This window comes from Sceloporus occidentalis, unplaced genomic scaffold (genome assembly GCF_023333645.1).
Source record: "Sceloporus occidentalis isolate IW3139 unplaced genomic scaffold, rSceOcc1.0.p SCAF_2, whole genome shotgun sequence".
In the NCBI taxonomy this organism is placed as follows: domain Eukaryota; kingdom Metazoa; phylum Chordata; class Lepidosauria; order Squamata; family Phrynosomatidae; genus Sceloporus; species Sceloporus occidentalis.
In genome coordinates, this window is record NW_028316982.1 from 88,188,434 (window position 1) to 88,201,064 (window position 12,631).

General features: G+C 42.4%; 1 protein-coding gene across 1 annotated transcript; it reads left to right on the forward strand.

The window, feature by feature from the left end:
* Positions 1–4,905: 4,905 nt before the first annotated feature.
* On the forward strand, positions 4,906–6,216 carry LOC149318653 (uncharacterized protein F54H12.2-like). The gene has a single exon (XM_089508344.1). It carries the CDS (start codon positions 4,906–4,908, stop codon positions 6,214–6,216), a length of 1,311 nt encoding a protein of 436 aa, XP_089364470.1.
* The last annotated feature ends 6,415 nt before the right edge of the window (positions 6,217–12,631 follow it).

A 12,631-nucleotide genomic window follows, 5' to 3' on the forward strand; every position in this document is an offset into this window, starting at 1 on the left:
TTGGGAAATCAGCTGTATCTATATCCAACTCTCTAGGATGCCTGTGGGCAGCTTCCATTTGGAAGATTATTTTTTCTCAGAGGTTAATAAAGCTGACATATCTTTTCTCTTGACCCTTAATGCTTCCCTTGAAGAAAATTTAATATGATTTCAGCATAATTACATATTTTAAACACAGCTAACAATAATTTGAACATATTCCCCCTTAATAACAATGTATGTGATCTGATGGCCTAATTGTGCTTAAGGAAGAGATCATCTGAGGTTGCTCATTCAGTGGGAACATAGAGGAGAAAGCCATTGGTCCATCTAGATCAGTTTTAACCACACTGACTGGTAGGTGCCTTCCAAGATTTAGACAAGAGTTTTTCTCAGTCTTCTCTGAAAATGCTAAGGATTGAGCCAGGCAAATCACATGCTTTATGCTTGAGCAATGGATATCTCCTTTAAATGTATTAACCAAAGGGTGTGCATATCTATACACTTGTGCAGAACAATGACTGATTTACTAAGTCATGAATTCAGAAGCAGTATATTTAGTCTGACAAAGAAAGGTGATTGTATCCTCTGCAGTTGCCATTTTTCACAGAACTGTTTGAATGTGTTTCATATATTGTCACCAACCAATAGAAAAAACGGTTTCTGCAACAGGCTGGGCTCCTTTTTCAGTTTCTATTTGTCTCATGTAAGCTTTTGGAGCTGTAGAGATGTATTGTAGAGTAGTGTCTTATGAAAATAAATGCATATTAGCTCCAGGAAGGGAACCACGCTAAGTATAAACAAAGGTATGATGAAAGTAATAACTGGATTATAATAATAACAGTCCTAACAGTACAAGGTTACTGCCCTGATGCTAACAAAATACCTTTGCAGCTGTGCAAAATAAAAGGAAACACCAGTAGTTTGGAGAGAAAATAAACCTATATATATACATTGGCTGGAATAGGCAGAATAGTAATGACACCTACTTTATCTTAGTTTGACTTGATGAAAGACCAGAGAAGGAGTGTAGATTTTCCAGCCGATCTCCTTAATAAAGGTTGAAGAGGGCATAAAAGAGCAGCAAAACATCAGATTTTGCTCTTGGCAAACTGGCCTATTTCTACTGTCACTGTAGGCAAGCAATTCCCGATAACCTGAACTCTTACATGTGGTAAGATCATCCCTTTTTGATGAAATTTGTTAATATCCAACCTAATGTTGGTGTAGAGATAAGGTTAGACAGCCACACTTTGCTATATAATTTTAATAGAGGCGTAAGCTTGTTCGAAGAATGTTTCTATACTGATTCAAAGCCTATGTCAGCTGTGCTGCCAAGGATAGCATAAGTAGTAAAGGGTGGCACCTCTCGTCAAACTCATAAGCCCCGCCCACTGACAGGTGCCCCGCCCCGGAAGTCCCGCCTTAACAGGAAGTCCCGCCTTAACCGGATATCCGGCCTCCTGCCGGAAGTCCCGCCCTCCCCGGATATCCGGCCTTCTGCCGGAAGTCCTGCCCTCCCCGGATATCCGGCCACGCCCCCCGCTTGTGGCCCCACCCCAGCATGAAACCCCGCCTGTAGGTGGAGCGTCTGAAGGGACTCATGTGACCATGATGATTCAAAAGGGCCAATCAGAAGACGGTTTTAGCAACGCTACAGGAAGCCTTTGGGCAAGCCCAGACATGTTCAGGGAAGACAGCGTGGAGTCAACCACCGCTATTCCAAGCTCTGGCGGTTTTTCCAGGCCATCTGCAGCAAGAAAAAAGCAACCTGCAAGGAAGGCCGCCCCTAGATTCACCTCTTTCCCCCCGCTACTGCCAGGACCTATGGGTTTTTCCAAACCCCCGGTACCCTTGCTTAAGGAAGGCTGGGCAGAATTTACGAAGCCTCTCTCGCTAACTCCTGCAGACCTGAAAACCCGTGCTGGTAAGAAAAAGACCACCGTGAAGGATTCCCCCGTGTTTGTTTTTTCAGCAGGCCAAGAGGCTGGGGCTAAAACCATGAGCTCGCCGGACGGGAGTATAGATGGCCTTGATAATGGATCTGACCTAGAGTGTGATTGCGGTTGTGATCTGAAAGCACTTTTCCCGAAGAGGGAAAGACCTCTGATTTCTGATCCAGAAGAGCTAGATGGCAGTGTGTTTAGTAAAGCAGCCCCACAGAAGATTGAGAGCTCGGGGGGAGAGCCTGACACAGCTGGATCGGCTAACCAATCACTCCTTGATGACCTGATGGAGGCTGCCTTGGGGGACAACTCTGAAAAGACAGATGCAGGTTATGACAGCTTACCGGTAAGAGTTTTTTGTATTGAGTGGCTGTGTTTGTTTTTTTTAAAGAAAGAGAGAGGTGGGGGGTGCATTGCATGCAGAGGTTTTTTACTAAAAGATGTTTTAAATGTTTTTGCCAACAGGAGGCTGGTGTGCATGAAAGTGACGTGAAGAATCTTCAGTTCGGAAACTCTCAGAATGTAAACATATCCTGTGTTTCATGTGTTTCCTTCAAGCCTGAAGATTAGATATGCTCTGTGTAATTTGCAATAAAAATGGTTTGATCTATACCTGCGTGTTCATATTTACAGCAGCTGACAAAATGTCAGAACATGAAAAAATCCTAAAGAAAATATACTACGACCCTGAAGAAGTTGGAAGCTTTGGCGGTGTTCATCCCCTCTTTCTAGAGGCCAAAAAGCAGAACAAAACCATCCGGAAGGGGGAGGTTGTTGGATGGCTTTCCAAACAGGACAGTTATACACTACATAGGCCAGCCAGGGTCCGTTTTAAAAGAAACAAGACTGTTGTATCTAAAGTGGATTCTCAATGGCAGGCTGATTTAGTTGACATGCAACAATTTTCTAAGTATAATCGGGGTTACAAGTACATTTTAACCGTGATAGATATCCTTTCAAAATATGCCTGGGCTGTGGCTCTGAAGGATAAGTCAGGTAGAGAAGTGTCAGGAGCCTTTAATACTATTTTCTCAGAAAATAACAGAAAACCTGTTAAGTTACAGACAGATCGTGGCTCCGAGTTCTTAAACAAGCCTGTAAGTAGCCTTTTAAAACAACATGGGGTATATCACTTTGTCACCAATAATGAAGTTAAAGCTGCAGTTGTGGAGCGGTTTAACAGAACTTTAAAAACAAAAATGTGGAGGTACTTCACAGCCAATAACACCTTCACCTATACTGATGCCCTCCCATTGTTTATAAAAAGTTATAATCATAGTTTTCACCGTACTATCAAAGCAAGGCCTGTTGATGTCAATGATTCCAATGACCTAGCAGTGTGGAAAACAGTTTATGGGACCCCTGTCAAAAGAAAACAGGAAGTGCCAGTGCTCAGAAAAGGAGACCACGTTAGGATTTCTAAAAGCAAGGGAATATTTGCTAAGGGCTATGAACAGAATTTTACTACAGAGGTATTCATTGTGGACCATGTCATCAGAAAAGCAGAAAGGCCTGTGTTTCTTCTGAAAGATTATGATGGTGAAACTGTGGTTGGCAGCTTTTATCCTGAAGAATTACAAAAGATTAACACTGCAGAGGACCAGGTATACAGGATTGAGAAAATTCTAGCTACAAAAGGGAAGGGTAGAAAGAAGCATTACCTAGTGAAATGGCTAGGATGGCCAAGCAAATTCAACAGTTGGGTTCTTGCTTCTGAAGTTGGCAAACCTGTGTAATAGCTGCTGGTGAAGAGGTGGAACAATGGGGGATGGTAGCTTTTATGTTGTACTTCCAAGTAATGCCTGTGCAGATGTTTTTCCAGAGAACACGATCTCAAGTTTTACTATCTCTGTCGCAAGACCTCTGGAGCTTCCTGGGGAGTGGGAGGTAGGCCTGGCCGAGATACAGTACCCTCATAGTTGGAACACTGTAACTTCTGATGTGTGGTTTGAAATTGCAAACGGGAAAAGGCGGTGGCGTTACCTTCTACAACGGGGCTATTATTCAAGTATCCCTGAACTACTTGCACACATGAACAGCCTTATAAAAACACACAATGATCCCCCAGAAGTGGTTCTGCGGTATGACCAAGTGTCCAGAAAGGTTTGGCTTGAAACAGATGGCACATACACACTGATGGTTGGTGCAGAATTATCCTACATATTAGGGCTGTTTCCCAACCATCATGTCAAAATCCTGCCTTTCGCAGCAGACATCACTGGGGGTTTCACCAGTTTATATGTTTACACAGATATTGTGGAGCACCAGATAGTTGGGGACGTCTATGTGCCTTTGCTACGCTGCGTACCTGTGCAAGGACAGAATAATGAGCGTGTCAATATTTGTTATGACAAGCCTCACTACATTCCTGTAAGCAAGCACCATGTTGACACCATCACTGTTGAGATAAAGACAGATCAGAACAAAAAAGTCCCATTTCGCTTTGGAAAGGTGATTGTGAAGCTTCACTTCCGGCCCAGGAGAACTCTGCATCTTTTAAAAAAAAAAAATGGTGATCGTAAAATCATATGGGGACCCAGCCCTTTACAGAAATTATTACAGAGCCCAGGCTGGAAATGGCCTTCCTGGATATCAGGGTGTCCCCCAAATGTACGGGGCAGGGCTTGGTGGGATTTTCAGAGGCCTTTTTCGAAAAGCTGTTCCGCTTTTAAGAAGAGGCCTGGACATTATTAAACCTCACGCAAAAACAGCTTTTCGTAATATTGCCAAAGATGTTGCTGGCAAGGTGACTGAGGCAGTTCTAAATAGAGTGACACCTCCAAATCTGCAAGAAGGATCGGGCCTGATGTACATTAAAAGAAGGAAGGGGTTAAAAAGAAAAGCATCACAGGCAAGGCTGACAGGACCTCCCCACCCCCTTAAAAGAAAAGTCCCACAAGAAAAGAAAACTCAGAAGCGGAGAGCTGTGCGAAAGCGACAGAGGGCTCTGGCTAAGAGGGACATCTTTTAAACCAGCATCATGGCCTTTATCCATTGTGGCTCTGAAGAGTGCACTAAATCTGAATTAGATTTATTCCACATTGGGCCTACTCAGACCAGTATTGAGAGAAGTGTGTTTATTGAGGTTCCCCCACTGACTGCTCTTACAGAATCTGCCCCACTTGACTTTTTCATTGCCGGGAATGGTGAGGACTATATGGATCTGAACAACACGCTCCTCTATTTGACCTGTAAAATAGTGAATGAAGATGGGTCAAACCTTGCAGAAGATGCCAAGGTAGGGCTGGTGAATTATCCAATAGCCTCCATTTTCAGTCAGGTTGATATTACTATAGCAGATCGTCTCGTCAGCCAGAGTAATAACTGTTATCCTTACCGATCATTCATTGAATCTGTGTTAAACTACAGCGATGACACTCTAGCAACTCAATTTTCTGCAGGCCTGTTTTATAAAGATACAGCTGGAGAGCATGAATCAGCTGAGCTGGATGGGGATAATGAAGGTTTTGTTAAAAGAGCAGCCCTGACGGCTGCAAGTAGAAAGATAGACTTGCTGGGCCATCTCCATGCTGACCTGTTTTTTCAAGAAAAGCTTTTGCCAAATGGCGTTGATGTGAAAATTAAACTCACCCGCAACAAAGATGCTTTCTGCTTAATGAGCGATGCTGCAGACAGGCAGTACAAACTGCAAATTCTATCAGCCTCCCTTTTTGTCAAAAAGGTGAGGGTGTCCCCTGGTGTCCGCCTGGGACACGCCGAAGGACTGTTGACTTCCAATGCCAAATATCCTGTGGATCGTGTGAGTATGAAAGTGTTCAGCATCCCGAGAGGCAGCCGCGTCTCTAATCAGGAGAACCTGTTTCTGGGACAATTACCTAAACAGGTGGTTATAGGCCTGGTGGACAATGATGCCTTTAGCGGTATTTACAACAAAAATCCGTTTAACTTTAAACATTATGATATTAATTTTGCGGCCCTTTACCTGGATGGAGAACAGAATCCAATGAAACCGTTTCAGCCCGATTTTCAAGAGGGAAACTGTGTGCGAGAGTATATGAGTTTGGTACAAACGGCGGGCAAGCATATGAAAGACAGGTCTCTTTTAATTAACCGTGAAGAATATGCAAGAGGTTACACACTTTTTGCATTTGACCTGACTCCAGATCAAGAAGGAGGTGACCACTACTCTTTGATTAAAACTGGAAACCTGAGGGCAGAGCTGCGTTTTGCCAGGCCCCTGCCAACCACGGTCAATATGGTTGTTTATGGAGTTTTTGACAATGTGATAGAAATAAATCAACGAAGAAATGTCTTGTTTGATTATATGTAACATGGATAGCCTGCAGTTAACCCGCATGCTGACTTCTGACCCCTATACTCGGAAGAGCTTCTATGGAGTCTTCCCCTGTGACATGCTCCCCAGAAAGAAACTGCTGCAAAGGCCCCTGAGCTTGGTCATAAACACCCATCCTCACAACCTTCCAGGAGAACATTGGCTTGCTATATACTTGACAGAAGAAAAAAATGGCGAATTTTTTGACTCCTACGGACACCCTCCAGACCACCCTCTGTTTCCTAAAACAATCATGAATTTTTTAAGAAAAAATGGCTACAAAACTGTGTTTCAGGGTCATCCAGTACAAGCCCCAGACTCTGTGGTTTGTGGATATCATTGTGTGTTTTTTCTGCAACAGCGCGGCAAGGGCCTGACATTTAAAAATATTCAAGACCTATATTCTCACAATTTGGAAAAAAACGATGAGATGGTTGTACAGTTTGTGAAAAAGAAGAAGAACTTGCCCGGGCTTGTCTCAGACATGTTCCAGACTACTCAGGGATGTGTATCCTGTAATGAATTTCACCACCGCATTTCCTAATAAACACACCCCCTCAGAGGGTTTTATTAAAACATAATCTGTGTCCTGGCTTTTATTTTCATTTTAAAAAAACACTCACAGACTATCAAATAGTTTAAAAAGAAGACTTTTATTTCTATTTCTTTTTCTAAAAAATAGCGGCGTTATAAAGTGAGCCAGGTACAAGCAGCATGCCGTTGTTTTTTAAAAGATCTGTGTGACAGTACAGGTGTAAGTGACAAAGAATCTTCAGGGTTCTTTAAACGGTTCAAAAGTTCTCTATTGGCAGTGTTACCCACCACAGAAGTTGGAGCGTTTATTTCAGCCATGGCCCTCAAAAAAACATCCCAGCCTTTGGGGAGGCGTTTGGTTGGTAAAGCATGAGGCTGTATTATACTTTTGACTAAGTCCAATATATTAGATCCAGTTACAGATTCTCCTTTATACACAAAGACGCCCTTGTCATCCCACGAAGAAACATTTTTGTTTTGACTCATTTTGTTTAGTAACAATCTTGCATTATTTTTGTACCTGACAGGCAGATTGTCCAACACTTCTTGAATCATGCCATCAGGGGAGTTCATCACAACTTCTTCAGAAGGGGATTCGGGTAGAAACAGATTTAAACTTTGTTTCTCTGCCTCCTTCTGTTTTACATGAGTTAGATATTTTTGGAGTAAAGCATCATAACGTCTGGCTTTCTCATATTCAGTTAAGTCGGTCCTACGTAGAATTGCCTGCATTTCAGTATCTAAGGAAGAGATTGCTGTAGTTCTGATGTTTTCATCTTTAGAAGCTGGGCCCTTTAATTGTTCTAGCTGATGGCTGGGGACCAAATACATTTTTTCAGCATATTCCATCACTGTTTAGTTAAAAGGCCTGTTATTAGAGGAACTGCGAAACTTAGCAGTGGCCCCAAAAAGCCCCCAGACTGCTTCACAAGGTACTTCTTTTTTCTCAGGGACAATTTACTGTTACCCAGAGTTTTAATAAGGGTGCGTCTTTTTTTTAATACACGCACCTGCTGTGGGGATAAAGGAATGTTGCCTTTTAAAGTATTGAGGGCTATTTCTGAAATGGCTGCAACAAGGTCATCCGAAGCTGAACACAAAATGGCCTTTCTTTGACGAGGAGGCACTGTAATAAGCAGTTTTAAAAGTGCCAGGTTTCTCTTTACGCGACTGGACATGTTTCCCCATGGAGGAGCAGACAACAACAGAGCCCTGGATTGTTAAAACCGGGCCCTTTTGTGATGGGAATGGTTTTTCTTCATTATATATACCACAGGTAAATCTGGAGGGAAAAGGCAAGTTCTTAGCCTGTAAGAATCAGGGGTGTTAGCATTCAGATCCAGCACTAAATACCCATGAGGTTTGTTTGTAGCATCAGCAAACACCTCCATGAAGAAATTGACATTTCCCGGATACATCTGTCGAGCCAAAGTAGCAATTTGTAATTTGTCCCGAGGATTTTTAAAGAGCACCATATATTTAGCGTTAAGGCTGATGGTCCGGCTACTTTTTCCTTTGCAAAAAATATTTTGGGTAATGAAAAATACACTCAGATTCCTATGATGTACAAATTGGGTGAAAACCCGCTCAAGATCTCTATTTTCAGAACCATGAATCATCAAATCATCTATAACCAAAAGATTTACTTTATTGGGGGGTAACAGCTCATCATCATCAAATTTATCAGGCATCCCCTGTACAAACTGAATAATAGGGTATTTACATTGGAGTTCTTTGTACAAATGTTGCCAACAACTGTAACACCAGACAATATTTTCAGGCATTTCTGAGAACACACTACCAGCATGATCCAGCATATTTTTTATAAAAAACGTCTTCCCACAGCCACTAGGTCCAGCGAGAATAGCTGAGAATGGGTGTTGCCAGCGTGTTTCCATTTTAGTAGCCATAAGGAAGTGTCCTAAATCCTTCAGTAATGACCCTTTTATCAAAAACAACTTTTTGTGTTTTTTTGAGATTTCTAGTGTGAAGTGTCCAATGCTGCTTATTTCTTACAATACCTGGCTGCTGTACCACAATTTCATGAGGTGTGGAACCTTTCTTGTCTGAGACGTAGGAGAATACCAGGTCTTTGAGACTGTCAAAATTAATTTTTTCACAGTTAGCGCTGTTCAATGTAATCCCCTTGACCTTCATGCAGGCTGTGCCGTTAGACAACTTATAACCGTAGGTCTTAGGCCCTGCTGACACAAACTCTGTAATGGTCTGATCTGCAGGAACCTCACTTGTGAGATCCCCGAGAAAATCTCCGAGAGGAGGATCCCACTCTCCTTCCCGACTCACAAATATGACACTGTCTGTGTCATGGTACAAAACACGTCTCCCAAGCTTGTCTAAGAGTGCATAAAGTTCCAAACGTGCATAGGCCGTTGTAAAACAGGCAAGGAATTCGTTTTTTCTACCCGAGGTTGTCACCCGGTCGTCGGAATATTTCCAGGAGACACAAACAGCCTCATCGTCAACAAATTCAAACATTGAAACCTTGTAAGCATCAGAAAAAAGCAGCTGAAAGAATTCATCGGGGTCTCTCAACACCTGAGTGTGAGGGAGGTTTGTTCTCTGCCCAAACTTCCCCCACAAAGAATTTAAAAACAGCTTTGCAATCTGGCGCTTTGCAGGGTTCACAGCGATCTGATCTTTGCGCAAAAGCACCCCCTCCCTCATATGATATTCCTTTATATACTTGTTTTTGTCCTCATCGGTAACACACCAGTGAGGATAGCCTGAAGCTTCCTGCTTCTGTCGTAGGTGCATCTCGATGTATTTTGAAAACAACACAGAAGACCTGCGTGCAAAGTGCCATACCTCATAGATTTCCACAACCCTGTACCCCTTCTCTAGAGCCACATTTAACTCAACGGAGCACCACGTCCCCTTTAAGGCTCTTTGTTCATCTGTATGTTTGCACGGGTCCAACTGCCGCTGTTCTGCACAGGTTGAACACAGCACAAACATAAGTTTTCCAGAGATCCTGGAAGGCAAAACTGGAAAACAGAGTTTTCTGGGAGGAATGACTTTTGCCTTCACTATGCCAAAATAGTTTGTGACCGGTTCAAAGTCCTTATAAATGACTTTGGGATGCCCCAGAGGGTATTGTTTGGTTTTGTTAACATAAGGGTACAGGCTGGTGAAATCGTAGTATTTCACTGTCTCCCCACTTTTAGGTTTATAGTAGAGACAGATGGCATTTGTACGACCCCCAAAGAGAGCATCTCTGGGGTGTAGGGGTTCTGGAAGGCGGGATGAAGCAAGAAACGTTTGGAGTTTCACATCTGTTTTTACCATATTATCCCATTCGTGTTGCCAAATTGTTCTCAAATCAAAACCCCGGCTTTTGAGTTCAGCTGCTTTTTTCTGTGTGGAATTGTAGAGAAATTCATAAGATTTCCCCACCACAGGGTTTTTCTCCTGGGGAGGATAACACAGGACACATCCATGATAAAAGCAACCATTAAATTCAAAGGCTATTTTCCTATTACCTACAGCGGCATACCCGTCAAGAAAATAATCTCCAACTTTAACCTCTCCACCATTTAAGGCATGCTGAATCTCAAGCTTTTCCTCATGTTCAATATACAAAAGCCATTGAATAGACGGTGTGGAGTATCGCTTAAACTGATTGTGGTAATTTACAAAACTTGGAATTGCAATGGTGTTTTCTTGCAGAAACTTAAATCTATACATCGCAAGAGAGACACTTGCAAGGGTGGGGAATTGGAGGGGGTCTATAGCAAACCACTCCTCATATTCTTTTTTCCCTTTCTTCCCTTTCTTCCCTTTCTCCACTAACTTCTTTTCTTTTGTCAGTTCTACAATTTCATGCCTGTACTTGGTACAGGCCTCTACTAAAATTTCAACATCCTTTTTGCAGTAAAACACAAGCTCTTTCTGCATGTCAAAGATTTTATCCTGATTCTCTGAATACCATGCTAAAAAGGCTTCCTTTTCACCAGGCATCATATATTTTACACCAAAATCTTCAGCTGAGGGCATTGGGCCTACATAATCCCAATGCTCAGGTGTGTTAAAGTAATGGGGAAAATATCCCTTATAGCTCTCAAAGCCTAGAGCTTTGGGTAGTTTAGAGAGGGCCATAGGGAGGTGACTCAGGGAGTCAATAAATTTTATATTCAATTTTTCCACTGTAACAGAAATCAGTTTCCCACCCTGAGCGATAATTTTTACATCAAGTTTTTCTTTCACCAGCTGATTCAGCACCAGGTAACCATCATAACCCTTAGAGTTATGTGCTAAGAATGTGCAGTCAGAAAACTGGCGATCTATAAATGTTGTAATAAAGTCAGATAAACATGTCTCCCCTTTAAATTCCCAACTTTTGCCAGCAAGGGGCCACTCATAATCTTCATCCTCATCATCGCTGTCATACTGCTTTTTAGCCCCTCTCTTATACCTCCGCTTTCTTTTGTTACCATTTTTAAAGCACTCTACAGTTTCCCCTGGAAATGCTTTTACAAAGCAGTAATTAGGGACATGTACACCAGTTGCTTGGTGACACTCGAAATCGTAAAATAAATACTGTACAGAAACCTCAGGGGTTTTTAGGGGCTGCATGAAGCATTTATGTTCATCGTCTTTTGTGATGAACCCCCAACAGACTGTGCACTGCCTGCCTTTACACTCTTCCTCATCATGGTAACTTTTCTGGTAATGCGAGCATTTAGGACAATAGCTCCTGCTTTCACAGCGTACCTTTCCCTCTGAGACCAGCTGCCTGTGTATTTTTAAGCACTCTTTAGACCTACAATTCAGCTTACAGTCAAAACACCTAGCCTGTTGATCTACCACAACCACACAATCTTTTCTCAAGCAGAGGCGACAGAAATATAAGCAGGTGTGATTGTTATGGTTATATAGGCTCTGGCAAAATATGCAAAAATTTCGTACCCCGAATAAGGCTTTTACATTGATTACCCCATAGAAGTGTTCGTCATGCAGAAGCAGCGTGTATGTTTTTTGATATTGAGGGCCTTGGGTTTTAAACAGACTCCACCCCTTCTTAGAATAATGTGCCACATGAATATTAATTTTTAAGTGGTTTTCAGCATGTGAAATATCACTTAAGGTCACTTTTTTCTGATCAGACCAGCCAAGCTCCTTATACAGTTGCCTGGCTGCTGTCAGCAGTTTTGCATCTGTGGGAATCTTTTCACTCATGACAGCAATCAGGCCACCGCCAAAACAGAGGTTAGTGCCTGTATAATTTAAATCAACCAAATGTTTTCTTTTTCTGGCAACTATTTCACTAGAGGGGATGGAGCCTATTGATCTATGCCCTCCGCCCCCTGGGGGTTTCACAATCGTAATTATGAGACGAAAACTGGAATGGGCGCAGATTTCCATGTTGCTTTGCAACAGGTTACTCAACTGTGATAGAAAATCCTCAGCATTTAAAAGGTCCTTACTTTTTTTAACAGAATACAGAGGATTTCTTAGGCCATCAGCCTCCAGTCTAATTTGAACACAATCTCCCAGACTAATTCGCTGGTTAAGATCGTCTAGAATATTTTGTATTGAGTTGTGTAATGCGTGTATAGCTTGCGTGTACGTGAGGGAAAAGGCCCACAACAGCCCATTTTGAATAAAGTTTAAAAATGGGGAAAAGGCAATAGTTATAAAGGCCTTCTTTTAAAAAACAATGCTATGGAATATACAGGAAAAAACTTACCAAGAACCAGAGAGTCTCACACAGGTATGGCAGCCAGAAAAGGACAGACCCCCTTCTCTGCAGAACTTTTATACGTCAGGTAACCAGTCTGTGATTGGCTCTTGAGACCTGCCCCCACCCACCCCTAAGAAAAAGGGTAGGTTGGATCTATCCCCCCTCCCCCAAAAGGTG

Bases quoted from the DNA above. Each gene is read 5' to 3' on its own strand.
- LOC149318653 (XM_089508344.1), top strand. From the start codon at position 4,906: ATGGCCTTTATCCATTGTGGCTCTGAAGAGTGCACTAAATCTGAATTA.